At 70.5% G+C, this 27,850-nt stretch overlaps 3 protein-coding genes across 3 annotated transcripts; all 3 read right to left on the bottom strand.

The window, feature by feature from the left end:
- Positions 1-1,215: 1,215 nt before the first annotated feature.
- Positions 1,216-4,777, bottom strand: LOC309603608 (TERF1-interacting nuclear factor 2-like; the record flags this gene model as incomplete). Its single annotated transcript, XM_082338408.1, has 9 exons — positions 4,657-4,777; positions 3,653-3,824; positions 3,433-3,540; positions 3,241-3,342; positions 2,172-2,282; positions 1,703-1,802; positions 1,499-1,568; positions 1,374-1,429; positions 1,216-1,272 (listed from the first exon to the last, which is right to left on the bottom strand). Coding segments are annotated over exons 1-9 (796 nt in total), but the record flags the coding sequence as incomplete, so codon positions are not given.
- A 941-nt stretch (positions 4,778-5,718) lies between these two features.
- Positions 5,719-15,291, bottom strand: LOC309603609 (protein-glutamine gamma-glutamyltransferase K-like; the record flags this gene model as incomplete). The annotated part of the gene is made up of 14 exons (XM_082338409.1): positions 5,719-6,089; positions 6,889-7,025; positions 7,123-7,283; positions 7,442-7,720; positions 8,323-8,476; positions 8,577-8,665; positions 8,833-8,936; positions 9,170-9,308; positions 9,797-9,971; positions 11,035-11,142; positions 12,088-12,206; positions 13,046-13,315; positions 13,932-14,111; positions 15,069-15,291. The coding sequence occupies 14 exons, from the start codon at positions 15,289-15,291 to the stop codon at positions 5,852-5,854; spliced, it is 2,376 nt and encodes a 791-aa protein (XP_082194535.1). The 3' UTR covers positions 5,719-5,851.
- Positions 15,292-18,238: 2,947 nt separating this feature from the next.
- Positions 18,239-26,413, bottom strand: LOC309603610 (geranylgeranyl transferase type-2 subunit alpha-like). Its single transcript, XM_082338410.1, is given in 17 exon segments — positions 18,239-18,493; positions 18,879-18,966; positions 19,048-19,161; positions 19,379-19,501; positions 19,579-19,667; positions 19,817-19,905; positions 20,248-20,299; positions 20,393-20,501; positions 20,637-20,738; positions 21,258-21,340; positions 22,159-22,242; positions 22,322-22,516; positions 23,145-23,214; positions 23,216-23,312; positions 24,038-24,162; positions 24,395-24,496; positions 26,281-26,413. Coding segments are annotated over 17 exon segments (1,674 nt in total). The 5' UTR covers positions 26,284-26,413; the 3' UTR covers positions 18,239-18,344.
- Between the last annotated feature and the right edge of the window lie 1,437 nt (positions 26,414-27,850).

Consider the following 27,850-nt stretch of genomic DNA (forward strand, 5'->3'; position numbering starts at 1 on the left):
CCCCCCTCCGCCGCGCGCTATTGGGCGGCCAGGCCGCCGCTCTGCCGCGCCGCGGCCAATCAGCGCGCAGGGCCCGCCCCCCCCCCCCCCCGCCGCCGGAGTGCACCACCGCGGGGCGGAGGGGGGAACCAGGGGGAGGAAAATGGCTTTTTTCACCCCAAAATTGAGCGGTCCAGGGACTCAAGCCCATCATGCCCCGCGGCCCACCCCCTCTTCAGCACTGCCGTGCTCCCATTGGCCGCCTCCTTCCCTCCTAAAATCCCATTGGCCCGTTTAACACACACAAACACCCCCCCCCTCCTAATTAATTAATTAGGGGCTCATCAGGGGGCGGGGCACTCACCGGGGCGGGGCGGGGCGCGGCGGGAGAGCGGCAGGGCCCGGGCCTGGGGGAGAGCACAGGCGTTAATTGCCCCCCCGCCCCCCGGCCCCCGTCGCTAATTACCCCCCAATTACCCCCCGAACTCCCCCCCCAGCTGTTAATTACCCCACGGGATACCCCCAGTGCCCCCGCCCGCCCACAATTACCCCCCCCAGCCCCCCAATTGCCCCCCCGCCCTTCACTGCCCCGGCCTCCGTCGCTAATTACCCCCTAATTGCCCCCCCAGCCCCTAATTAGCCCCCCAATTGCCCCCCCAGGCCCCCCAATTGCCCCCCCGCCCTTCACTGCCCCGGCCTCCGTCGCTAATTACCCCCTAATTGCCCCCCCCAGCCCCTAATTAGCCCCCCCAATTGCCCCCCCCAGCCCCCCCAATTGCCCCCCCGCCCTTCATTGCCCCGGCCTTGGTCACTAATTAACCCCTAATTTACCCCCCCAGCCCCCTCATTGCCCCCCCCAGCCCCCCAATTGCCCCCCTGCCCTTATTCATATGCCCCGGCCTCGGTCGCTAATTAACCCCTAATTACCCCCCCCAGCCCCCCAATTGCCCCCCCGCCCTTCATTGCCCCGGTTCTCGGTCGCTAATTAACCCCTAATTTACCCCCCCAGCCCCTCATTGCCCCCCCCCCCCAGCCCCCCAATTGCCCCCCCCAGCCCCCCAATTGCCCCCCCACCCTTCACTTGCCCCAGCCTCGGTCGCTAATTACCCCCTAATTACCCCCCCCAGCCCCTAATTTACCCCCCCAGCCCCCCAATTTGCCCCCCCAGCCCCCAGTTGCCCCCCCAGTCCTTAATTGCCCCCCCAGCCCCCCAATTGCCCCCCCGCCCCCCCCCACCTTTCTGCGGCGGGTAATCCTCGTCCTCCGAGTCACTGATGACGTCATCGACAAACTCTGCGGGGGGGGGGGGGGTGGGGGGGTGAGGGCGGGGCCCGGACGCACGGGTCCCTCCCCCCCCAGGGGCGGGGCTGGAGACCCCTCCCCTCCGTACTCACCCAAGGGGGGGGCCTTGAGGGGGCGGAGCCTCCGGAGGCCGGGGCGGGGCTGTAGCCTGGAGGGGGCGGGGCCAGACGGTTAATTGGGGCGGGGCCGGAGGGGGAGAAGGGGCGGGGCTGCTCACCGGGTGGGCGGCTCCTGGCAGATGGACAGCGGCGGGCGGGTGGCGGCGGTCAGGGGGCGGGGCACAGGGCCTGGGGGCGGGGCTTAGAGTCAGGCGGGGCTTGGGGGGCCACACCCTCCACAAAGCCCCACCCCTTGCCCTCAGCCCACCCCCCGCCATTAATCCTTCCGTTAAGCCCCGCCCCTCGTGTCAAGCCCCACCTACCGCAGTGGGCGTGGCCCATGTCAGCCAGGTACCGGCTCAGGATTGGCAGGTCACAGGGGCGGAGCCCGGGAGGGGCGTGGCTCCACACCACCTCATGGAGCTGGAAAGGGCGGGGTCGGGTGGGCGGGGCCGAGCTCGGGCCCCGCCCCCTTGCCTCGAGCCCCCACCCTGTGGCCCTGTTATGGCTCAGTGGGCAAGCCCCGCCCCTGCCTCCCAACCGGGACCCACCCCTCCATTTAAGCCCCACCCCCTCCATTTAAGCCCCACCCCCTTCCCAAGCCCCACCCCTTCCCAAGCCCCACCCCTTTCCCAAGCCCCACCCACTCCCATTAAGCCCCACCCCTAAGGCCTTTCCTCCCCCCCCGAAGTCCCACCCCCTCCACGGGCCCCACCCTCGAGGCCCCGCCCCCTCCCCGAGGCCACACCCCCTCCCGATGGCCACACCCCCCCCTCCCGAGGCCCCGCCCACCTGCTGCAGGTCCGGGGGGGGCAGGGCGCTCTCCAGCCGCTGCAGGTACTCGTAGAAGAGGTGCTCGAGCGCCTGCAGGAACGGCTCCCCGTACTCCTGCCCCACCGGGCCCTGGGGATACTGGGAGGCACTGGGGGGCACTGGGAGCCCCTCCCGGGGCACCCAGGACCCGTCAGGACGGACTGGGGGAGCGCGGGGGGCACCGGGAGGCAACGGGAAGGCACTGGGAGGCATTTGGGGGATACTGGGATAAACTGGGAGAGCACTGGAGGCATTTGGGGGTACTGGAATAAACTGGGAGGACTGGGAAGGCCCCTCACAGAGCCCCGGGGCACCCAACACCCATTGGAAGGGATGGGGGAGGAACTGGGAGGCACTGGGAAGCAATGGGAGGATGCTCTGGGCAGACTGAGGGGTGCTGTGGGGAACTGGGAGACAATGAGGGCCACTGGGGGGGACTGGGAGGAACTAGGGAGCTACTGGGAGGGCACTGGGAGGCACTGGGGGACAGCGGGAGGCACTAGGGGGGACTGGGAGGAACTAGGGACCTAGTGGGAGGGCACTGGGAGGAACTGGGGGACAGCAGGAGGCACTGGGGAGCTACTGGGGGGGGCACTGGGCCATACTGGGAAGCAGCAGGAGGCAGTAGAGGGGACTGGGAGGAATGAGGGAGCTACTGGGAGGGCAGTGGGAGGCACTGGGGGACAGCAGGAGGCACTGGGGAGCTACTGGGGGGGGCACTGGGCCATACTGGGAAGCAGCAGGAGGCACTGGGGGGGACTGGGAGGAACTAGGGAGCTACTGGGAGGGCAGTGGGAAGCACTGGGGGACAGCAGGAGGCACTGGGGAGCTACTGGGGGGACACTGGGCCATACTAGGAAGCAGCAGGAGGCACTAGGGGGGACTGGGAGGAACTAGGGAGCTACTGGGAGGGCACTGGGAGACGGCGGGAGGCCCTGGGGGGGACTGGGAGGCGCTGGGGAGGCACCGAGAGGAACTGGGAGACGGGGGGAGGCCCTGGGGGGGACTGGGAGGCGCTGGGGAGGGCACTGGGGGCACTGGGAGGTACCTGGAGGTAGGCCGCCCGCCGCCCGCGGTCGGCCAGCAGCGCCAGCACCAGCTCGCGGAAGCTCTCCTGCGCCTCCCCCACCATCGCCAGCTCCTGGGGGGTCTGGGGGCGGGGGGGGGGGGGGAGGGGGGGTGAGGCCCGGCCCCGCCCGGCCCCGCCCCGGCCCCCCCGCCCCCCCCCCCCCTCACTCACGGCCTGGCCGTGGCCGGCGGCCGGCGCCTCCCCCTCGGGGAAGAAGGAGTCGATGGCGTCGAAGACCTTCCCGTCGGGCTGGGCCTCCTGCAGCAGCCGCACCACCACCTGCGGGCCGGCGGGGCAAGATGGCCGCCGGGCGGGGGGGGCGGGGCAGCGCCGGCCGCCGGCCCCGGGGCATGCTGGGAAGGGGGGCGGGGCGGGGGGGAGGGCTACTCACGGCGGCCTGCAGGCCGAGGCGCAGGCGGGCGCCGTGCCGGAAGCGGAGGGCGGCGGGGGCCGCCCGCCCCACGGCCTCCAGTAGCCCCAGCACCCGCGGGAACTGGCCCAGGCTCCGCCCGCGCACCACGTGCCACGCCCCCGCCAGCACCACCCGCAGCGCCACGCCCGGGCTGCCGGCGGGGGGGCGGGGTCAGTGCCCCGTAGCCCCGCCCACACAGCCCCGCCCCCAGGGCCACAGCCACACCCACCACCCCACAGCCCCGCCCCCACAGCCACAGCCCCGCCCACTGCCCCATAGCCCTGCCAGCACATCCATAGCCCCGCCCCCACAGCCCCGCCCCCAGGCTCACAGCCACACCCACTGCCCCATAACCCCGCCCCCACAGCCATAGCCCCGCCCACTGCCCCATAGCCCCGCCAAACAGCCCCACCCCCAGGCTCACAGCCACACCCACTGCCCCAAAGCCCCGCCCACTGCCCCATAGCCCCGCCCACTGCCCCATAGCCCTGCCACCACAGCCATAGCCCCGCCCACAGCTCCATAGCCCCGCCCACACAGCCCCACCTCCAGGCTCACAGCCACACCCACTGCCCCATAACCCCGCCCCCACAGCCATAGCCCCACCCACTGCCCCATAGGCCCGCCCACACGGCCACAGCCCCACCCTGTGTCTGTAGCCACACCCACCGCTCCACAGCCCCGCCCCCACGGCCACAGCCCCGCCCACTGCCCCATAGCCCCGCCCACACGGCCACAGCCCCGCCCACTGCCCCATAGCCCCGCCACCACATCCATAGCCCCGCCCACTGCCCCATAGCCCCGCCCACCACCCCACAGCCCCGCCCCCCGGCCCGTAGCCACACCCACCGCCCCGCCCACCCCCCCCGAGCCCCGCCCCGCCCACCCCCGGCCCCGCCCCGCCCCGGAAGCACCGCCCCCCCAAGTCCCGCCCCGCCCCCGCACGCTCTCCTCCCTCCCCCCCCACACCCCGCGCCGCTCACCTGACGTCACGTCCGCCCATGTTGCGTGGGGCGAGGGGCGGTTTCGTCACTTCCGGGAGGGGAGAGGCGGGCACGCGGCGGCACCGGCGGCGCCGCGAACCTGGCGGCGGCTCCGCGTGCCCGCCGGGCCGGAAGTGACGTCAGCGCGCCGGCGTGCCGCCCGTTAAAGTCGCGGTCCCGCCCCCCACCGCCCGCCCCATTGGCCGCCGCCGCGACCAATCGCCACTCGCTCTCCCCGCGACGTCACTTCCTCCTCCCTGCGCGGCACCGCCCCCCTCAGTGACGCCAGGGAGCCGTTGTTTCGTCACAGCGCTTTATTGAGGCCGTGGTGAGAGCGCGTCGGGGAAGGGCGGGGGTGACGTCAGGGGGGGGTGTGTGAGAGAGGCTCGATGACGTCACTGGGGCGGTTCGGGGCGAAACTGGGAGTGGGTGGGGCCAAGCTGGGGCGCTGGGCGGGGCGGGGCTCTCCCAGTGCTCCCAGTGACCCCGCCCCGGCCCCAGCCAGTGCTCCCAGTAGAGCCCAAGCCTGCTTCCAGTATTCCCAGTAACCCCTCCCAGTGCTCCCAGTATACACCAAAACCGTGCTCCCAGTGCCCCCCAAACCTGCTCCCAGTGCTCCCAGTCAGCCTCCCAGTGCTCCCAGTGTACCCTAAACCTGCTCCCAGTGCTCCCAGTCACCCTCCCAGCACCCCCGTCATGCTCCCAGTGCTCCCACTTACCCCCAAACCTGGTCCCAGTGCTCCCAGTCAACCTCCCACTACCCCCAGTAACCCCTCCCAGTGCTCCCAGTGCCCCCTCCGTGCCCTCCCAGCGTCCCCAGTCACCCTCCCAGTGCCGCCAGTATCCCCTCCACGCCCTCCCAGCGCCCCCAGTCAACCTCCCAGTGCCGCCAGTGCCCCCTCCGCGCCCTCCCAGCGCCCCCAGTCACCCTCCCAGTGCTGCCAGTGCCCCCTCCGCGCCCTCCCAGTGCCCCCAGTCACCCTCCCAGTGCCGCCAGTGCCCCCTCCGCGCCCTCCCAGTGCCCCCAGTCACCCTCCCAGTGCCCCCCAGTATCCCCTCCACGCCCTCCCAGTGCCCCCAGTGCCCCCTCCGCGCCCTCCCAGTACCCCCAGTCACCCTCCCAGTGCCGCCAGTGCCCCCTCCACGCCCTCCCAGTGTCCCCAGTATCCCCTCCGCGCCCTCCCAGCGCCCCCCGTCACCCCCCGGTGCTCCCGGCGGGGGGGGGCGCGCGACGCCGGCCGCGTCGTGGGCGCCGGGGGGGGCTCCCAGCGTTCCCAGTGCTCCCAGCAGGGCCGGGAGCGACGTCGAGCTGGAGGACGCCGTGGAGGGGCCCGAGCTGGGGGCTCTCCAAGGCGGCCACCAGGCGCCGGCGCCCCGGCCGCAGCGGCACCACGGCCTGGCGCAGCCGCACCGTCTGCCCCGCGCCCACCGACCTGGCGAGGGGGCGCGGGGTCACACGGGGACGCCCCCCACCCCCCCCCGGGACCCCCTCCCGACCCCTGGGGTCCCCCCCCACGGGGATTTGGGGTACCCCCGGACCCCTGGGTCCCCTCCCCAGGTTCCTGGGTGCCCCCCTGACCGCTGGGGTCCCCTCCCAGACCCCTGGGGTCCCCCCCCACGGGGATTTGGGGTCCCCCCGGACCCCGGGGTCCCCTCCCCAGGTTCCTGGGTGCCCCCCTGACCGCTGGGGTCCCCTCCCAGACCCCTGGGGTCCCCCCCCCGGGGATTTGGGGTCCCCCCGGACCCCGGGGTCCCCTCCCCAGGTTCCTGGGTGCCCCCCTGACCGCTGGGGTCCCCTCCGAGACCCCTGGGGTCCCCCCCCATGGGGATTTGGGGTCCCCCCGGACCCCGGGGTCCCCTCCCCGGGTTCCTGGGTGCCCCCCTGACCGCTGGGGTCCCCTCCGAGACCCCTGGGGTCCCCCCCCACGGGGATTTGGGGTCCCGCCAGGACCCCGGGGTCCCCTCCCCGGGTTCTTGGGACCCCACGGATGCCTGGGTCCCCCCAAGACCCCTGGGTCCCCTCCCCAGCCCCATGGGTCCCCCCCAGCCCCCCGGGGTCCCCCCCCAAGACCCCTGGGTCCCCTCCCCAGCCCCCCGGGGTCCCCCCCCCAGACCCCCTGGGTCCCCTCCCCAGCGCCCGGGGTCCCCCCCAGCCCCCCGAGTCCCCCCCCCAGCCCCCCGGGCCCCCCCCAGCCCCCGGGCCCCCCCCGCGCCCCCCGGCGGGGTGCTCACCCCAGGGAGAAGGGCTTGGGGCAGGAGATGCCGGCCCCCTCCATCCGCAGGGAGGCTCCGCTCAGGGGCTCGGGCAGGGGGTTCTGGAAAACCACCTGGACCGGGGTCTCCTGCCCCACCACCGCCGGGGCCAGCAGCTGCCGAGAGAGGGGACGCGGGCGGCCGGCGGGGTGACCCAGGCGTCCTGGGGCCCCCCCGGCGCCCGCCGGCCCCCCCCCCGGCGCCCGGCCGTACCGTCAGGGTGAGCTCGGGCGCGTGCAGCCGGACCCGCAGCTCCTTGGCCACCACTTGCCCCGTCTCCTCCACGGTTCCGGCCACCGTCAGCTTCAGCGCGTCCTGGTCCCCCACGTGGGGGCTGTACTCGGCGTAGGCCACCGTCATCGTCACCGTCTCCTCTGGGCGGGGGGGGGACAGGCGGCGTCAGCGCCCCGGGCCGCCCGCGCCCCCCGGGTGACCGAGGGCCGCCCCCGCTGCCCCCGGGGGACGAGCGGAGCGGAGGGGACGCGGGCGCGCGGGGGACGGCGCCGCGGGGACGCGGGCGTCGGGGTCTCACCCTGCCCCGGCGGCAGGGCGCGCCGGTGCTGCTCCTGCCGGAAGGGGGCGCCGGAGACCCCGGTGTAGCGGACGGCGCAGAGGGACAGGCGGAGGCGGAGCGTCCGCGGCTCCAGCCCCTCGTTCCGGGCCACCGCCCGCAGCTCCAGCTCCGCCCCCGCCACTGCCGGCCCCGCCCCCACCGTCACCGTCACCTCCCCCGACGATGGGGTCCCCCGGTTGCGGGGCCGGGAGCCGTGGGAGGTGGCGGTGGAGACGGCGCGGCGCTCCTCCTCCGAGCCTGCGGGGGCAGAGGTCAAGGGTCAGGGGGCGCCGGGGGGGGGGGGTGTCAGGGTTGAAGTTGTGCCCTGGGGTCGCGGGGGTCAAGGGTCAGGGGTCGGGGGCGCAGGGGGGGCAGCGGTCACGGGTTGCGCTGTTGGGTCATGGTCTTGGGTCAATGGGTCGAGGCGGGGTCGGGGTCAAGGGGGTCATGGGGTCAGGGGGCAAGGGTCGGGGGTCAACGGGTCAAGGGCTGTGGGGTGCCAGGGTCAAGGGGTCAACGGGTCAAGGGCTGTGGGGTGCCAGGGTCAAGGGGTCAATGCCTGGGGTCAAGACCAAGGAGGTCAAGGGTGGTTGGGTCACGGTCATGGGGTGTTGGGTCATGGTGTCACGGGTTGTTGGGTCATGGTGTCACGGGTCGCAGGTCAGTAGGTCAAGGGTCGCGGGGGCTCAGGGGCTGGTGGGTTGTAGGTCAAAGGGCACAGGCGATGGGGTCGGGGGTCAACGGGTCAAGGGCTGTGGGGTCAACGGGTCAAGGTTCAACCCTCGGGCGAGGAAGGAGGGGGCCAAGGGGGGGGTTGGGTCATGGGGGGGGTCAAGGGGCGTCAGGGGGCGGGGCCTCACCCTCGGGGTGCTTGTACTGGTGGGTGATGTCCAACCGGGCGCCGGACCCCGCCCCCAGGGTGCTGATGCGGCGCCCGATGGCGCCTTCCTCCACGTGCACCACGGCGAAGGCGCCGTTGGGCTGCCGCTGCCAGTAGACCTTGTCGCTGTTCACCTGGGGGCCGGCCACGCCCTTAGAGGCCACGCCCTTAGAGGCCGCGCCCGCCGCCGCGCCCGCCGCCGCCGCCGCCGCGGGGGTCGGCCCCGCCCCCTACCTCGGCGAAGACGAAGGGGGTGTCGTACTTGAGGAAGACCTCGCCGTTCTTCACCGCCGTCACCGAGCACGGCCCGCAGCAGAACAGCCCTGGGGGCGTCACCAGTACGGACCAGTAAGGACCGGTACGGGCCGTTACGCGCCGCCGAGCCCCTGCCGTGGCTCTCCCCTCTCCCGCTGGCCACAAGCCACCCAGCCCCGCCGACCCCCAGGCCTCCTCCCGGTGCCTCCCGATATAGACCAGTATAAACCAGTACCGCTGCTGGTCTCCTGGGGGGTGGCGTCGACAACCTGCCACCCGTCGTAGCCGTCGGGGAGGTCGGGGCGCTTCATCCAGCAGTCGTTCCACACGTGGAAGTTCCTGCGCAGCCCAGTATAAACCAGTATGGACCAGTACGGACCAGCGCGGGCTGGCGTAAACCGGCACGTACCAATATAAACCAGTATGCGCCAGAACGGCCGAGGAGGAGCCTCCCAGCCCCTACTTCAGCTGTTCTCGCCCCCACAGCCCCCAAACCACCTCCCAGCGCCCCCTTCCCTGTGACTCCCGTCCCACACCAGTAGAAACCGGTAGAAACCAGTAGAAACCAGTACCAGACAGAGTCGGTGTTGAGGCGCTCCAGGGGCCGCATGTTCTCGTCGAAGTAGATGTCGGTGGTGAGGGAGACGTCGGTGTCATGGGCCGAGTTGTAGTTGGTGACGGTGCGGGTGGGGAGGCCCAGGCACCGCAGCACTGGGGTACACCAGTACAAACCAGTATAAACCAGTACAGACCGGTACAAGCCATTATCAAAGCGTCTCTCTCAGGGTTGACTTGTCTCCCTGCGAGAGGCTCCCGTTTGCCTTCCAGTGACTCCCAGGGCGCACTGGACCCCCTCCCAGTACAAACCAGCCTATAACTGGGTCAAACCAGTATAAACCAGTATGAAGAATACATTTTGGGCTTCGCTTATCGCCGTACTAGAGGCTCCAGTCCGCCTTCGCGTGGCTCCCAGCGGCTCCCCAGGCACCCCAGACCCTCTCCCAGTATAAACCTGGGTGACACCAGTATCAACCAGCGTAGACCAGTAGGAAACCAGTCGGAAACCTGGCACCTTAGGCCCAACTTCCCTCCCTTTGAGCGACTCCATCCGCTCCCTGGGGGCCGCCGGGCCCTCCCACCACGCTCCCCGGCCTAGGCCAGGGCCGGACCAGTACAAACCAGTCAGGCCGGGGACGCACCGGTGGTCATGACGCCGGCGAAGACCCAGCACTGGCCGTAGCGCACGGGGGCGCCGGCGCTGTGGTAGGCGCGCAGGATGGCGACGGAGCCGGCCCAGGCCGAGGGGTTGGTGCCCTGCGCGTAGTCCCCCGTCCAGTTGCCCACCAGCACCCCGTTGTCGTCCAGCGAGTTCACCTGCGGCGCCCCGCAGCCGTCAGCGCCCCCCGAAACCCAGCGCCCCCCCCCAAAGCCACCAGGACCCCCCCCAAAACCCAGCGACCCCCCCAAAACCACCAGAACCCCCCCAAAACCCAGCGCCCCCCCCCAAAGCCACCAGGACCCCCCAAAGCCCAGCGACCCCCCCAAAAGCCATCAGAACCCCCCCAAAAGCCATTAGTGCCCCCCCAAAAGCCATCAGCACCCCCCCAAAACCCTGTGCCCCCCCCAAAATCCATCAGAATCCCCCCAAAACCCAGCGCCCCCCAAAACCCAGCGCCCCCCCAAAAGCCATCAGAACCCCCCCAAAACCCAGCGCCCCCCCAAAAGCCATTAGTGCCCCCCCAAAAGCCATCAGAGCCCCCAGAAACCCTGTGCCCCCGCAAAGCCATCAGTGCCCCCCCCAAAGCCATCAGCACCCCCCAAAACTCAACACCCCCGAAAAGCCAGCACCCCCCAAAAGCCCTGCACCCCCCCAAAATCCATCAGAACCCCCCCAAAACCCAGCGCCCCCCCCAAATCCATCAGAACCCCCCCAAAACTCAACACCCCCCCAAAACCCTGCACCCCCCCCAAAGCTATCAGTGCCCCCCCAAAACCCTGTGCCCCCCCCAAAGGCCATCAGTGCCCCCCCCAAAACCCTGTGCCCCCCCCAAATCCATCAGCACCCCCCAAAACCCTGTGCCCCCCCAAAATCCATCAGTGCCCCCCCCAAATCCATCAGCACCCCCCAAAGCCATCAGTGCCCCCCAAAAGCCCCGTGCCCCCCCCAAAAGCCATCAGTGCCCCCCCCAAAGGCCATCAGCACCCCTCAAAGCCATCAGTGCCCCCCCCAAAGCCCCGTGCCCCCCCCCAAAGGCCATCAGCGCCCCCCCAAACCACACAGCGGCCCCCAAAACCCCATGGCGGTCCCCCGATCCCCACATCCCACCTGCAGACCCACGGTGCCCCCCCCCCCCCAAGCCCCCTTAGAGCACCCCAAAACCGCCGGCCTCCCCCGGGGCCCCCCCAAATCCCCCCCCCTTCGCCCCCAAAAGCCCACCATGGCGGAGACGACGCGGGCCACCATGACGGGGTCCCCCCGGGCGCTGTGGGGCATCCCCCGCCGGTCCAGGATGTACAGGCAGGCCTCCAGCACCCCCGCCTCGAACTGGGGGGGCGCCCCCAGTCAGGGCTGTCCCCAGACCCCCCCAAGTCCCCCCCCAAACCCCCCCCAAAAGCAAAAAGTGGTTCCAGGGTGGCCCCCCCCCCCAATCCTATGGGCGTCGGGGATGGTTTGGGGGGACCCCCCCGATGGTTTGGGGGGACCCGTGATGGTTTTGGGGACCCCCCCGATGGGTTTGGGGACCCCCATGAGGGTTGGGGGGACCCGTGATGGTTGGGGGGATCCCCCCGATGGTTTGGGGACCCCTGTGATGGTTTGGGGGGACCCGTGATGGTTTGGGGGGACCCCCCCGATGGTTTAGGGGGACCCCCCCGATGGTTTGGGGGATGCTGCAATGGTTTGGGGGGACCCGTGATGGTTTGGGGGACCCCCCCGATGGTTTGGGGACCCCCATGAGGGTTGGGGGGACCCGTGATGGTTTTGGGGACCCCCCCGATGGGTTTGGGGACCCCCATGAGGGTTGGGGGGACCCGTGATGGTTGGGGGGACCCCCCGATGGTTTTGGGGACCCCCCCGATGGGTTTGGGGACCCCCATGAGGGTTGGGGGGACCCGTGATGGTTGGGGGGACCCCCCGATGGTTTGGGGGGACCCCCCCGATGGGTTTGGGGACCCCCATGATGGTTGGGGGGACCCGTGATGGTTTGGGGACCCCCCCGATGGTTTGGGGGGACCCCCCGATGGTTTTGGGGACCCCCCCCGATGGTTTGGGGGGACCCCGCGATGGTTTTTTGGGCACCTCCCAGTTGTAGGGTCCTCTGCTTTAGGACAGCCCCCAATTTTGGGGTGCCCCCCCCCCATTTTTAGGGTCCCCACCGCATTTCAATGCCCGCTCTCCCATTTCCCACCCAAACTTCGGGGTCTCCTCGCCCGGGGGGGGGGGTGGGGGGGGGTTCTACCAGTTTCGGGGTCCCGGCGGGGCGGCGGGTACCTGCCCGTAGTTCCAGCAGCGCTCGGCGATCTGCTCCTCGGTGCCGTAGAAGATGCGCCCCGTCTCGTTCAGGACGTACTCGCTGAGGTCGCTGGTGTGCTCCATGTAGACGTGGTCATCTGGGGGCGGGGGGCACCCCGAAATCATGGGGGGGGGGGGGGGGGGGGGCTCAAATTGCCCCCCCTGACCCCCCCCCCCGCCCCCCCAACTACCGCATTCAGATCGGGGAGCCCCGAAACCGCCAAATCTCAGCCTGGGGAGCCCCGAAACTGCCAAATCCCACCCCAAGGAGCCCCGAAACCGCCAAATATTGCCTCGGGGAGCCCCAAAACTGCCAAATCTCGCCCCAGGGAGCCCCAAAACTGCCAAATCCCACCCCAGGGAGCCCCAAAATCACCAAATCTCAGCCCAGGGAGCCCTGAAACCGCCAAATCCCACCCCAGGGAGCCCCGAAACCGCCAAATCTCGCCCCGGGGAGCCCCGAAACTGCCAGATCTTGCCCCGGGGAGCCCCGAAACTGCCAGATCTTGCCCCGGGGAGCCCCGAAACTGCCAAATATTGCCTCGGGGAGCCCCAAAACCGCCAAATCCCACCCCAAGGGGCCCCAAAACTGCCAAATCCCACCCCAGGGAGCCCCAAAACCACCAAATCTCACCCCGGGGAGCCCCAAAACCACCAAATCCTACCCCAAGGAGCCCCAAAACTGCCAAATCCCGCCCCGGGGAGCCACAAAACTGCCCAATCCCGCCCCGGGGAGCCCCAAAACCGCCAAATCTCAGCCTGGGGAGCCCCGAAACTGCCAAATCCCACCCCAGGGAGCCCCAAAACCACCAAATCTCACCCCGGGGAGCCCCGAAACCGCCCAGTGCCGCCCCGGGGAGCCCCGAACCCGCCCAGTCTGGAAGCCCCCGCGTTGCCCGCGGGCGGGGCTCCGTGCCCCGGCGCAGGGCCGCCTCACCCGGGCACCAGGGGTTGAAGAGGAGGTAGAAGTCGTTGGCGTCGTCGAAGGGGGCCGCGTACTCCCCCGCCCGCGTGCGGGTCTTGACGCTGAGGCGGTAGCGGCCAATGGGAGCGTCGGGCGGGGCCGTGAGGCAGAGGTTGAGGGCGGGGCCTCCGGGACGCTCCGCCCCCTCCTCGCTCTCCTCTTCCTCGGCCGTCCAACCGGTGGCCGAGGATTCGCCCAATGGGATGAGGACGTGGGTCCCCTTTGCCACCTGCGGGTTGGGGCCTGCGGGTGACATCACCCCCTCGGGCGTGAGGTCATCGCCCGGGCGGGTGAGGTCATCGCCCCCCGGCAGGGGAGGGGCGAGGCCGAGGGCACCCCGGGTGAGGGCGCGGCAGCCTGGGTGACGCCGGCGCCCCGCCTGGGTGACGCCATCGGGCCCTGGGTGATGTCACCACGCCCTATTGCGCCACGCAGCTGCCCCCTCAACCTCCAGTTGCCCCCCAGACCCCTCAGTTGCCCCCCAGTTGCCTCCTTCAGCCCCCAATTGCCCCCCAACCTCCAGTTGCCCCCCAGACCCTCCAGTTGTCCCCCAGACCCCCCAGTTGCCCCCCCAGTTGCCCCCCTCGGCCCCCCCAGTTGCCCCCCCAGTTGCCCCCCCAGTTGCCCCCCAGACCTTCCAGTTGCCCCCCTCGGCCCCCAATTGCCCCCCAGTTGCCTCCCTCAGCCCCCAATTGCCCCCCCAGTTGCCCCCCCAGTTGCCCCCCAGACCCTCCAGTTGCCCCCCAGACCCCCCAGTTGCCCCCCCAGTTGCCCCCCAGACCCCCCAGTTGCCCCCCCAGACCCCCCAGTTGCCCCCCCAGTTGCCCCCCAGACCCCCCAGTTGCCCCCCCGGCCCCACCGAGGGTGAGCTCCACGCAGAGGTCGTCGTCCCGGGGGTCGAAGGGCCGGGGCAGGAGGACGCGCAGGTCGAAGGCCTGGCCCCGCCGCACCACCAGCCGCGGGCAGGCGAACTCGGAGGTGTGGTGGGCGGCCCGGTTGGCCGGCGAGCCCACGACCAGCCCGCGGGGGGCCAGCAGGCCTGCGGTGGGAGAGGGCGCAGCGGGCGGTGAAAACCCCGCGCGAATCCCACCCCCGGAACCCCCAAAACAGCCCCAAAACCCCCCCGGGGGGGCCTTGAAACCGCCGTTCCCCCCCAAGCCTGGAAATGGCCCAAACTGGGCACTTTTGGATCCAAAATGGGAGCTGGGGGGGGGGGGCGGTGATGGAGAGGGGACCCCGAACCCCCTAAATTCCTCTTGGGGGGGCACAACCCCGAAAACAGCCCGGGGGGAGGCCTAGAAACTGCCTTTTCTGCGCCAGGAGGGCCGGGAAATGGCCCCAAAATGGCGCCTTTGGCCTCAGAACGGGGACGGGCGGAGAGAAGGGAGGGGGGCAGAGGGGAGGAGGCCCCCCGCCTCCTCCTCTGCTTGGGGGGAGCCCCCAGACCCCCCCTTCTCCTCACGGGGAGCCCCGAAACTGCTCGTCCTCCCCCCAGGAGGCCCCAAAACTGCCCTCCTCCCACCCAGGGAGCCCCGAAACCGCCTTTTTTCCACGAGGGGAGCCCCGAAACTGCCCTTTTTCCTCCCAGGGAACCCCGAAACCGCCCTTCTCCCACCCGGGGAGCCCCAAAACTGCTCTTTTTCCTTACAGGGAGCCCCAAAACCGCCCTCCTCCCACCCAGGGAGCCCTGAAACCGCCTTTTTTCCATGAGGGGAGCCCCGAAACTGCCCTATTTCCACCCGGGGAGCCCCAAACCCGCCCTTTTTCCTCCCAGGGAGCCCCGAAACCGCCCTCCTCCCACCCAGGGAGCCCCGAAACCGCCTTTTTTCCACAAGGGGAGCCCCAAAACCGCCCTTTTTCCTCCCAGGGAGCCCCGAAACCGCCCTTCTCCCACCCGGGGAGCCCCAAAACCGCCCTTTTTCCACCCGGGGAGCCCCCAAACCGCCCTCCTCCCGCTGAGGGAGCCCCGAAACCGCCGCCGTCCCCCGGCACTGACCGGGCCGCAGGGGCTGGGGGGGGCGGCGCCCCGGGACCTCGCCGGGGGGGGGCTCCCAGTCCTCGGTGCCGCGCCGGCAGCAGCCGCAGCAGCCGCAGCAGCCGCCCAGGCGACGCCAGAAGCCCCGGCGCGGGCGGGGGGCGGGGGCGGAGGGTCCCCCCCGCGGGCGGAAGCTGGCGGCCGCCCAGCGGCCCGGGTCCAGGCGGGGGTCGGCGTCCGGCATCGCCTGCGGGGCACCGGCGAGACCGGTTTGGACCAGTACGGACCAGCAGAAGATGGTAGGAAGCGGTGCGGGCCACCACAGACCAGTAAGATCTTCTGGAATGGCCCGTTAACGCCTCCAGACCCTTCCCAGTGTGACCAGTAGGACCAGTATGGACCAGTACAGGTCATTAAAGACTAGCATGGACCCATAAACACCAGCATGGACCAGTAGAAGACAGCAGAAACCGCCGTGAACTGGGAGGACCTTTCAGAATGGCCCATTAATGCCTCCAGACCCTTCCCAGTATGACCAGTAAGACCAATATGGACCAGTATAGTTCATTGGAGACTAGCATGGACCAGTAGAAGATGGCAGAAACCAGTAGGAACCACCACAAACCGGTAAGACCTTCCGGAATGGCCCGTTAAAGCCTCCAAACCCTTCCCAGTATGACCGGGAAGACCAGTATGGTCCATTAAAGACCAGCATAGACCCGTAAAGACCAGCATGGACCAGTAGAAGATGGCACAAACCATTAGGAACCACCACGACCTTCCAGAATGGCCCATTAAAGCCTCTGGACCTTTTCTGGTGCAACCAGGAAGACCAGTATGGCCCAGTATAGTTCACTAAAGACCAGTATGGACCAGTAAAGGCCCACACAGAGCAGTGTAAGACAGCAGGAAACCAGTATGGACCACCATAGGCCAGCAAGACCTTCCCGAATGGGCCATGAAAGCCTCCAGACCCTTCCCAGTATGACCAGCAAGACCGGCATGAACCAGTATGAGATCATACAAACTAACATGAACCAGTATGAGCCATTAGAAACCAGTAGGAATCGGAATGGACCACCACACACCAGTAAGAGCTTCTAGAATGACCGACTGAAGCCATCAAGCCCTTCCCAGCACGCCCAGTATGGCCCAGTTCCTCCCAGTCCTTCCCAGTACAGCCCCATAACCTCTCCCAGGCTCCCAGTACAACCCGGTAACCTCCTAGTCCCCCCCCCAATGCAGCCCGGGAACCCCTCCCAGGCTCCCAGTATGGCCCAGCTCCCTCCCAGTCCTTCCCAGTGCCCCGCCCGAGCCCGGCGCCGGAGGGACGCAGGCGTCCGGGCCTGCCCGAGCAGCTCCCCCCCCACGGCCTCCTCCCCCGCCACCGCGGGGACCCAGGCGTCCGGGAGCGCTCCCAGCCCGACCAGTTCCCCCAGTCTGCCCAGTTCCCCCCTTCCAGTGTTCCCACTGCTCCCAGTAGCCCCCCCAAGTGCTCCCAGTAACCCCAGTTACCCCCTCCCAGTGCTCTCGGTAACCACAGCGCTCCCAGTTGGCCCCTCCCGGTGCTCCCAGTAACTCCAGTGCTTCCAGTTACCCCCCTAGTGCTTCCAGCAGCCCCAGTAACCCCCTCCCAGTGCTCCCACTCTGCCCAGTGCCTCTGTTTGTCCCCCACTCGGTCACCTCAGTGCTCCCAGTAACCCCCTCCCAGTGCTCCCAGAAACTCCCTCCCAGTGCTCCCAGTGTCCCCAGTAAGCCCCTCAGAGTCTTCCCAGTAGCCCCTTCCCAGTGCTCCCAGTAACCCCCTCTGTGTCCTCCTGGTAAGTCTGCTAACTAACTTCTCCCAGCCCTCCCAGTTTGCCCAGTACCCCCCTCCCAGTCCTCCCATTCACCCCCTCCCAGTGCTCCCAGTACCACCCAGTCCCCCCCAGTAACCCCCTCTGGATCCTCCCAGACCTTTCAGTAACTCTGTTAACCCCTCCCAGTGCTCCCAGTTTGCCCAGTAACCCCCTCCCAGTGCTCCCAGTAGCTCCAGTTATCCCCTCCCAGTGCACCCGGTAGCTCCCCAGTCCCTTCAGTCACCCCCTCTGGGTCCTCCCAGTCTTCTCAGTAACCCTACTAACCCCTCCCAGTGCTCCCAGTTTGCCCGGTAACCCCCTCCCAGTGCTCCCAGTAAACCCAGTTCCCCCCTCCCCAGCCTCCCAGTCCTCCCAGTTTGCCCAGTTACCCCTTCCAGCCATCCCAGCGCCCCTGATCTTGTCTCCCAGTCACCCCGGTGTCCCCAGTACCTCCCAGTGGCTCCCAGCACTCCCAGTGCCCCGCACTCACTGGTGCTGGCAGATCAGGGGAAAGGGGCGTGACCTTGGGAGGAAGGGGCGGGGCTCACAGAGACCACGCCCCTCATTGCCCCACACCTTGGGGGGAGGGGTGTCTGGGCAGGGAGGGCCCTCTGCCCCACCTCGGATCACTATGTGGCAGGGGGGGTCCCTGGGGCAGGGCAATGGATCACTATGTGGCAGGGGGGGTCCCTGGGGCAGGGCAATGGCTCACTATGTGGCAGGGGGGTCCCTGGGGCAGGGCAATGGCTCACTATGTGGCGGGGGGTCCCAAGGCGGGGCCATGGCTCACTATGTGGCAGGGGGTCCCAAGGCAGGGCAATGGCTCACTATGTGGCAGGGGTCCCTGTGGGGCAGGGAGCTGGGGTCACCGGCAGGTGAACTATGGGGCAGGGCTGCAGGCTCACTATTTGGCAAGGGGGCCCTAGGGGCAGGGCTGCCCCAGGGCTGGGAGGACTCCCTATTTGGCAGGCGCAGCTCACTATTTGGCCGGGGGGGGGGGCATCGCCGGGGCGGCTCTCTATTTGGCAAGGGAGGGGGGGGGGCCCGCAGGGCAGGGCCGGCTCAGTATTTGGCAGGGCTGCCGCGGGGCCGGGTGACGCAGCCGAGCGGGTCCTGCCGCTGCCCCGCCCCGGTTCCCCCGAAAGAGGGGGTTCCCCCGCGCCGGGGCCGCGGTTGGCGACGCCCGGGACGTGCCCGGACGCCGGGACCCACCCGCGATGGCGCAAGAGGGCGGCGGTTCGGGTTTGGCCCCGATGAAGCAACTGGTGGCGGGGAAGAGGAACTGGGAGGGACTGGGAGAGCCGGACGCCTGGCCCCCCCCCCCCCCAGCTCCCCCACTCATCAGCCCCGCCCTCGTGACATCACTTTATTAGAGGCCCCTTTAAGAGGCGGGGCCAAGCCACGGAGGGGGCGTCGGCAGCAGCGGGGAGGAGTGGGCGGAGCTCCAGGCGCCAGCCTATCAGGCGAGGGCGACGTCGACGCGGGGGAGGAGCTGGGCCAGGTGGGCGGCGGCCCCGGGTGCGGCGGCCAGGGGCGTCTCGGCCAATCGCAGGCGAGCCAGCCGGGGGCAGGCAGCCAATGGCGCCAGGGCGGAGGCGTGGCTTATGGCTGGAAGGGGCGGCGTCAAGGAGGACACGCCCAAAGAAGCCCTGCCCACCTTGACCCCACCCAACGAAGCCCCTCCCACCCTTGTGCCCCACCCCTCTCCTAAGCTCCACCCCTGCAGGCCCCGCCCTCCTTGGCCCCAATAAGCACCTCCCCATACACCCCAGCCCCACCCCCAAATAAGCCCCGCCCCGCCCCAGCCCCACCCTGTTAAGCCCCACCCACCCAGCCAAACCCCACCCACCAGCCCCACCCTTCGTGCCCCACCCCATCAGCCCCTGCCCCCTTCAACCCCGCCCCCTCCCGCAGCCCCACCCCCAGGCCCCAAGCCCCACCCACTACCCGAAGCCCCGCCCCCCCACGCCCCAAGCCCCGCCCCCCCGGATACGGTTGCCCTCCAGGCGCAGCTCCTCCAGGCGGGGGAGGGGCGGGAGCCCCCGCAGGGTCGTGACCCCGTTGCGGGACAGGTCCAGCACCTGCGGGGGAGGGGCGGTGACCCTGGCGCCCGGGGGTCACCCCCCCCCACCCCCCCACGCCCCCCCATTTCCGTGCCCCACCTGCAGGCGCCGCAGCCCCCCCAGGGCGGGGGGCAGCCCCCCCAGGCGGTTCCCGGCCAGCTGCAGGTGGGTCACCAGCGCCATCTGCTCCAGCAGCGGCAGCGACGTCAGCGCCTGCGGGCGGGGCCAGAGAGACGAGGGGGGGGTGGGGCCGCCGCCCTAGGCCACGCCCCTAAGACCACGCCCCACCCCAAGCCCCTCCCACCCGGCTCAGCTTAGCCCCACCCACAGCGACCCCACCCCAACCCCGCCCCTTCCAACCCTCCCCAAAGCCCCGCCCACTCCACCCCGCCCGCTTTGAGGCCCCGCCCCCCCTCAGCCCCGCCCCTACCTTCCCGGGGAGGCGGAGCCAGATGGCGCCGTCAGGCCCCGCCTCCTGCCGCAGCACCCCCAGCGCCGCCTCCGCCCGCGAGGCCACGTCGGCCACGAAGCCGCTCCGCAGGGGGTCCGCCTCCTGGGGGGGGTGGGGCCGCGTCAGTCCACGCCCACCTCCCCGAGCCCCGCCCCCCCGCCCCGCCCCGCCCCGCCCACCTGGAGGTCCCGCAGGCAGCGCCGCGTCTCCTCCTCGTGGGCCAGCGGGTCCAGGGCCGACAGCAGCAGCACCAGGGTCAGCAGGCAGCCTGCCCGCACCCGGGGGTCAGGGGGACCCCGGCACCCGGGGGGGGACCCCAGAGCCCGGGGGGGGACCCCAGCACCCGGGGGGGGACCCCAGAGCCCGGGGGGGGACCCCGGCGCCGGGGTTTCGGGGGGACGGGGGGGGGGGTCTCACCCCGGCTGCGGGGCTCCAGCTCCAGCAGCTGCCGGCACGTCTCCACCTGCCCCGCCAGCACCGACGCCTCGGCCACGCCCACCTCCGGCCTGGGGGCGGGGCATGCGGCAAGGGGGCGGGGCCTGCCCACCAGAGGGGGCGGGGCTCGGTCCCCCCCCCCCCCCCCAGCAGACAACGGGGGGGGGGGAAGGTTGCCCAGGGGGTGGGGCTTAACCGAAGGGGGCGTGGCCCCAGGGGGCGGGCGGGGCTTGGCTGGAGGGGAAGGGCCTGCTGCCTCAAGGGGGCGTGGCCAGCGGGGAGGCCTTAAAGGGGCAGCGCCTCATTGCAAGACGCCGGGGAGGGTGTGGCTGGGGGAGAGGGGTGGGGCCTAAGGGGGCGGGGCAAGGCTTAGGGAAAGGGGTGGGGCTTAAGGCGGTGGGGGCGGGGCTTACCAGAAGAGCTCCCGGGCTACGACCGGCTCCTGCCACCAGGCCTCGTTCTCATCTGGGAGGAAAGGGCGGGGTTAGAGAAGGGCGGGGTTTAAAGGGGCGTGTCCCACGCGGGGGGGGAGGGGGGAACGGAGGCGTGGCGCCTTACCTGCGGGGAGCGTCACCTCCCGGTGGGCGGGGTCGGGCTCCCAGGTGACGCGGAAGCGGAGGCGGGGCCGGGTGGGGGGCGGGGCCGGGCCGGGGGGGAGGTCGCAGAGCTGCCGCCTCCGTCAAGGAACCCAGGCGTCCGGGAGGCGCCCCCTCCCCCGCCCCAGGGGCCACCCCGGCGCCCGGGGGGGGCCGGATCCCCCCCTCCCCCGCCCCAGGGGCCACCCCCGCGTCCGGGCGGATACCCAGGTGTGGCTGGGGCGTGGCCGCCCCTCCCCCGAACGCCACGCCCCTTCCAGTTCGGAGCCGTCCACCGTCGCCTTCAGCGCCGAGCTCTTCGCCCCCACCTGCGGGACCCAGGAATCTGGGGTCAGGGGGGACCCGGGCGTCCGGGGGGGGACCCAGGCGTCTGGGGGGGCCTGGGTGTTCAGGAGGGGACCCAGGTGTCCAGGAGGGGACCCAGGCGTCCGGGGGGGGACCTGGGTGTCCGGGAGGGGGGACCTGGGTGTCCAGGAGGGGACCTGGGCGTTCAGGAGGGGACCCAGGTGTCCGGGAGGGGACCCAGGCATCCGGGAGGGGGGACCTGGGCATCTGGGAGGGGACCCAGGTGTCCAGGGGGGGGACCCAGGTGTCCAGGAGGGGACCTGGGCGTTCAGGAGGGGACCCAGGTGTCCGGGAGGGGACCCAGGCATCCGGGAGGGGGGACCCGGGCATCTGGGAGGGGACCCAGGTGTCCGGGAAGGGACCCAGGCATCCAGGAGGGGACCCGGGCGTCCAGGAGGGGACCCAGGCATCCGGGAGGGGGGACCCGGGCGTCAGGGAGGAGACCCGGGTGTCCAGGAGGGGACCTGGGAGTCCGGGCTCACCATGACGGGGCGGGAGAAGGTCACGGCCAGCGTCGCGTCCTCCCGGTTGACGTAGAGGCAGAGGATCCTCGGCGGGGGGGAGGCTGTGGAGGGGGACCCAGGCATTCAGAGGGGGACCCGGGCGTCCGGGGGGGATCCAGGCGTCTGGGAGGGGACGCAGGCATCCGGGGAGGGGACCCGGGCGTCCAGGGGGGACGCAGGTGTCCAGGAGGGGACCCAGGCGTCGGGGAGGGGACCCGGGCATCGGGGAGTGGACCTGGGCATCCGGGGGGGGACGCAGGCATCGGGGAGGGGACCCAGGCGTCGGGGAGGGGACCCGGGTGTCGGGGAGGGGACCCGGGCATCGGGGAGTGGACCTGGGCATCCGGGGGGGACGCAGGCGTCGGGGAGGGGACCCAGGCGTCGGGGAGGGGACCCGGGAGTCGGGGAGGGGATCCAGGCGTCCGGGGGGGGACCCAGGTGTCGGGGAGGGGACCCGGGCATCGGGGAGTGGACCTGGGCATCTGGGGGGGACGCAGGCGTCGGGGAGGGGACCCAGGCATCGGGGAGGGGACCCAGGTGTCGGGGAGGGGACGCGGGCGTTGGGGAGGGGACGCAGGCGTCCGGGTGGGGACCCAAGTGTCCGGGGAGGGGACCCGGGCATCAGGGAGGGGACGCAGGCATCAGGAAGGGGACCCGGGCGTCAGGGAGGGGACCCGGGCGTCCGGGGGGGACGCAGGCGTCGGGGAGGGGACCCGGGCGTCCGGGGGGGACGCAAGCGTCGGGGAGGGGATGCAGGCGTCGGGGAGGGGACCCGGGTGTCAGGGAGGGGACCCGGGCGTCCGGGGGGGACCCGGGCATCGGGGAGGGGACCCGGGCGTCGGGGAGGGGACCCGGGCGTCCGGGGGGGACGCAGGCGTACCACGGGAGAGGATGCAGCGCAGGTAGACCCAGGCGCTCTGGTCGTTGGGGTCGGTGAAGACGGCGTTCTGCACCAGCTCCAGCTCTGCGGGGAAAGCAGCAGGAGGGGGGGTCAGCGAGGGGACCCCGGTGCTTTTGGGACCGGGGGGGGGTCGGGGACGCACCCGTCTGGAGGCGGTGGGGTGGCAGCGCCCCGCTGCCGGGGGAGCCGGGCGCCCGGGCGGGCGCCAGCAGCCGGCCCCGGTGGTGCCAGGCGGAGAAGTTGGAGAAGTCGCGGCCGAGCAGGGCGCCGGTGAAGGCCAGCTCGGCCTCGGGGTCCTCCTCGGCCGCCAGCGCCCGGCGGTGCTCCCAGGCGTGGACTGGGGGCCGCCAGTAAGGACCAGTGGGCGCCGGCGCCCCCCCCAGAGCCCCTTCCCCCCATTCCAGTAACTTCCAGTATAAACCAGTAACCCTTGTCACCCCAAAACCCGCTCCTAGCGTGGCTTAAGACCCCCCGGACTTTTTTCCACCAGCTCCCGCCTTGAAACAGGGAGCCCTGCACCCCCAAAAGCCTCTCCCAGTAGGTCCCAAGACCCCCCCAGGCCCCCTCCCACCACTTCCCAATACAAACCGGTAAGCCCAGCAACCCCCGGGTTAGCTCCAGCTTTGAGCCACTACAGCTCAGCACCCCCAAAACTCCCTCCCAGTACAGCCCAGCAGCCCCCAGTCCCCTCCCAGCACAGACCAGTCAGCCCAGAGGCTCCTACGTCCCTCCCAGCGTGGCCCAGCACCCCCCAAGTCCTCCTCCCAGCGCATCCCAGTACAAACTCGCGCCTCTATGCTTTCTCCAATCCCAAACCAGTACAAACCACTATAAACCAGCACCCGCTGAGACGCAGAATCAGGCTTTAAAGCCCCCCCAGTGCGCCATAACTCCCCCAGGCCCCCCGAAAGCCCCCCTCGCCCCCCCCCCCCAGCGCCCCCCAGTACGGCCCAGTACGCGCTCACAGTTGCGGGGGTCGGCGGCCAGCAGGCGGTCGCAGAAGGCGCGCTCGGCGGGGGCCGGGGGGGGGCGGGGGGGCGCGGCGCAGCACCCAGCCCCGGTGGTGCCAGGCCCCGTAGGACTTGGGGTTCACCCCCAGGCACCCCCCGACGAAGGCCAGCTCCCCCGGCACCCTGCGGGGACCCCAGCGACAGCCCAGTAAAGCCCAGTTCCGCCCAGTGCCCCCCCCCCGCAACCTCCCGGTGCCCATAAACCCTGCCCCAGTGTCTCCCAGTGCCTGCAACTCCGCTCCCAGAAGCTCCCAGTGCTCCCCAGTACCCACTAATCACCTCCCAGTGCCCCCCAGTGCCCACTAATCACCTCCCAGTACATCCCAGTGCCCACAGATCCCCCCCAGCAGCATGCCAGTGCTCCCCAGGACCCACTAATCACCTCCCAGTACATCCCAGTGCCCCCAGATCCCCCCCAGAAGCCTCCCAGTGCTCCCCAGTACCCACTAATCACCTCCCAGTACATCCCAGTGCCCACAAATACCCCCCAGCAGCCTCCCAGTACTCCCCAGTACCCACTAATCACTTCCCAGTACATCCCAGTGCCCACAAATACCCCCCAGCAGCCTCCCAGTGTCCCCCAGTGCCCACTAATCACCTCCCAGTACATCCCAGTGCCCACAAATCCCCCCCAGCAGCTTCCCAGTGCCCCCCAGTGCCCACAAATCACCTCCCAGTGCCCCCCAGTGCCCCCGAATCACCTCCCAGTACATCCCCGTGCCCCCAGATCCCCCCCCAGCAGCCTCCCAGTGTCCCCCAGTGCCCCCAAATCACCTCCCAGCACATCCCCGTGCCCCCAGATCCCCCCCCAGCAGCCTCCCAGTGCCCCCCAGCGCCCCCAGTCCGACCAGTCGGCGGGCTCGGGGGGCAGGGCGCAGCGCCGCAGGTTCCAGCAGGTTCCCACGTCGGGGTTGGCCGCCAGGACGGCGCCCGTCAGCGCCAGCACCTCTGCGTCCAGCTCCCCCCGCTCCCGCTGGGGCGGAGGTCAAGGGGCAGGGGTCAGGGGTCAGCGCGGGGTCAGGGGTCAGCGTGGGGGGGGCAGGGGTCAGCGACAGCCGCAGGGGCAGGGGTCAGCGCGGGGTGGGCAGGGGTCAGCGCGGGGGCAGGGGTCAGGGGTCAGCGACACCCGCAGGGGCGTGCCTGAGGGGTCGCGTGTCCCACCCAGGGGAGGGGTCAGAGGTCAGGGGTCAGGGGTCAGAGGTCACCTTCTCCAGCAGGGTGGCCATGGCCGAGCGGTAGAGGCGGAGCTTCTCCTCCCGCTGCCGGCGGCGGGCGGCGTCCGGGGGGCGGACCTTCAGGCGGCCGTGCTGCAAGGCATTGTGGGGCACTGGGGGTCACTGGGGGGGACTGGGAGGAACTGGGGGGCACTGGGAGAGCACTGGGAGGGACTGGGGGGCACTGAGAGTCACTGGAGGGTGACTGGGAGGCTCTGGGGGGGGGACTGGGAGGCCCTGGGAGAACACTGGGAGGAACTGGGAAAGCAGTGGGAGGAACTGGGGGTCACTGGGAGGGACTGGGGGGCACTGGGCATTGACTGGGAAGAACTAGCTGTCACTGGAAGTTGACTGGGAGGCACTGGCAGGTGACTGGGAGGCACTAGGAGGAACTGGTGGGTGACTGGCAGGCACTGGGAGGAACTGGGGGTCACTGGGGGGTGACTGGAAGGCACTGGGGGGGACTGGAAGGAACTGAGGGTCACTGGGAGAGCACTGGGAGGGACTGGGGGGCACTGAGAGTCACTGGAGAGTGACTGGGAGGCTCTGGGGGGGACTGGAAGGAACTGGGGGTCACTGGGAGAGCACTGGGAGGGACTGGGGGGCACCGAGAGTCACTGGAGGGGGACTGGGAGAGCACGGGGAGGGACTGGGAGAGCACTGGGAGGGACTGGGGGTCACTGGGAGGCACCGAGAGTCACTGGAGGGGGACTGGGAGGCTCTGGGAGGGACTGGGAGAGCACTGGGAGGGACTGGAGGGGGACTGGGAGGCTCTGGGGGAAACTGGAAGGAACTGGGGGTCACTGGGAGGGACTGGGGGGCACCGAGAGTCACTGGAGGGGGACTGGGAGGCTCTGGGAGGGACTGGGAGAGCACTGGGAGGGACTGGGGGGTACTGAGAATCACTGGAGGGGGACTGGGAGGCTCTGGGAGGGACTGGGAGAGCACTGGGAGGGACTGGAGGGTGACTGGGAGGCTCTGGGAGGGACTGGGAGGCACTGGGAGGGACTGGGAGAACACTGGGAGGGACTGGGAGGCACCAAGAGTCACTGGAGGGGGACTGGGAGAGCACTGGGAGGGACTGGGGGGCACTGAGAGTCACTGGAGAGTGACTGGGAGAGCACTGGGAGGGACTGGAGGGGGACTGGGAGGCTCTGGGAGGCTCTGGGAGGGACTGGGAGAGCACTGGGAGGGACTGGAGGGGGACTGGGAGGCTCTGGGGGGGACTGGGAGAGCACTGGGAGGGACTGGAGGGGGACTGGGAGGCTCTGGGGGGGACTGGGAGAGCACTGGGAGGGACTGGGGGGCACCGAGAGTCACTGGAGGGGGACTGGGAGAGCACTGGGAGGGACTGGGGGGCACTGGGAGGGACTGGGGGGCACCGAGAGTCACTGGAGAGTGACTGGGAGAGCACTGGGAGGGACTGGGAGGCTCTGGGGGGGACTGGGAGAGCACTGGGAGGGACTGGAGGGGGACTGGGAGAGCACTGGGAGGGACTGGGAGAGCACTGGGAGGGACTGGGGGGCACCGAGAGTCACTGGAGGGGGACTGGGAGGGACTGGGGGGGACTGGGAGAGCACTGGGAGGGACAGGGAGGCACCGAGAGTCACTGGAGGGGGACGGGGAGGCTCTGGGGGGGACTGGGAGAGCACTGGGAGGGACTGGGAGAGCACTGGGAGGGACTGGGGGGTGACTGGGAGGCTCTGGGGGGGACTGGGAGAGCACTGGGAGGGACTGGGGGGTGACTGGGAGGCTCTGGGGGGGACTGGGAGCCGTGCCGCAGTGCATCATGGGGCAGTGGGGGTCCATCCCGGGGGGGGGGGTGTCTGCCCCGAGGGATTGTGGGATCGGGGGGGGGGGGGGGGAGGCTCCCTCACCATGGCGACGGCTCGGGGGGGTCCGGCAGCGGCGGGGGAGAGCGGCAGTCAGGGACCCCCGGCCCGGCCGCCGTTACCGGCCCAGCGGGAACGAACCGGAGCCGGAGGCCGCGGGAAGGGCCGGGGGCGGCGCCAGGGCCGCCGGGAGAGGGCGGGGGCCGAGGGGCATGCTGGGATGCAACGCGGCAGCGGGGCGCCGCCATCTTCCCCGCTCTCAGCCTACGGCGGCCGGCGGGGGTCAGCCCCGCCCTCCCGCCCTCCCGCGCGGTGCATCCTGGGAAGGCGGCGGTCCCCTCCGCCGTGGCGCCGCGGCTGCGGGGTCCCCGCGGTGTTTCGGGGGTCTGTGAGCAGATGCGGGGGTGCCCCGAGAGGTTTCGGGGTCTGCGAAGCTCTACTGCAGCGCCGTGAGGGGTTTGGGGGGGTCCGTAAGGGGATCGAGAGGCATCCTGAGCGCATTTTGGTGGTGCCTGAGGGGATTTGGCGGGATCTCGATGGGAGCTGGGGGTCCCTGAGTGGGTTTTGGGGGGCCGTGAGCGGATTTGGGGGTGCCCTGAGAGGTTTGGGGGGTCTGTGCACATACGTGGCAGCATCGTGAGGGGTTGTGGGGGTCCGTAAGCGGATCTAGAGGGATTTGGAGGGGGTTTGGGGGTCCCTGAGGGGGAGTTAGGGCTTCCTGAGGGTTTGGGGGGCTTCCTGAGGGCATTTTGGGGTCTATTATAATTTACTGCGTCGTGGAGCCGTGCGAGGCCCCGGCCTGCGGGGAGAAGCCCCTGGGGCTGCGGCCGCCCTCCAGGAGCCGTAGAAGAAGCAGGCGCAGGCAGAGGCTGCTCCCAGTGCCATACCGGTACCCCAGAGCTGCTCCCAGTGCCTTACTGGTGCCCCAGAGCTGCTCCCAGTCCCTTACTGGTGCCCCAGAGCTGCTCCCAGTGCCTTACTGGCACCCTTGAAAGCCTCCCGGTTCCATACTGGTGCCCCAGAGCTGCTCCCAGTCCCTTACTGGTGCCTCAGAGCTGCTCCCAGTCCCATACTGGTGCCCCAGAGCTGCTCCCAGTCCCTTACTTGCACCCTTGTAAGCCTCCGGGTGCCATACTGGTGCCCCAGAGATGCTCCCAGTGCTTTACTGGTGCCCCAGAGCTGCTCCCAGTGCCTTACTGGCACCCTTGGAAGCCTCCCGGTGCCATACTGGTGCCCCAGAGCTGCTCCCAGTCCCTTACTGGTGCCCCAGAGCTGCTCCCAGTCCCTTACTGGTGCCTCACAGCTGCTCCCGGTGCCATACTGGTGCCCCAGAGCTGCTCCCAGTCCCTTACTGGCACCCTTGAAAGCCTCCCGGTGCCATACTGGTGCCCCAGAGCTGCTCCCAGTGCCATACTGGTGCCCCAGAGCTGCTCCCAGTCCCTTACTGGTGCCCCAGAGCTGCTCCCAGTCCGTTACTGGCACCCTTGAAAGGCTCCCAGTCCCTTACTGGAGCCCCAGAGCTGCTCCCAGTCCCTTACTGGTGCCCCAGAGCTGCTCCCAGTCCCTTACTGGTGCCTCACAGCTGCTCCCGGTGCCATACTGGTGCCCCAGAGCT

Source organism: Platalea leucorodia (assembly GCF_965183815.1).
Source record: "Platalea leucorodia genome assembly, contig: HAP1_HAP1_SCAFFOLD_147, whole genome shotgun sequence".
Lineage (NCBI taxonomy): Eukaryota > Metazoa > Chordata > Aves > Pelecaniformes > Threskiornithidae > Platalea > Platalea leucorodia.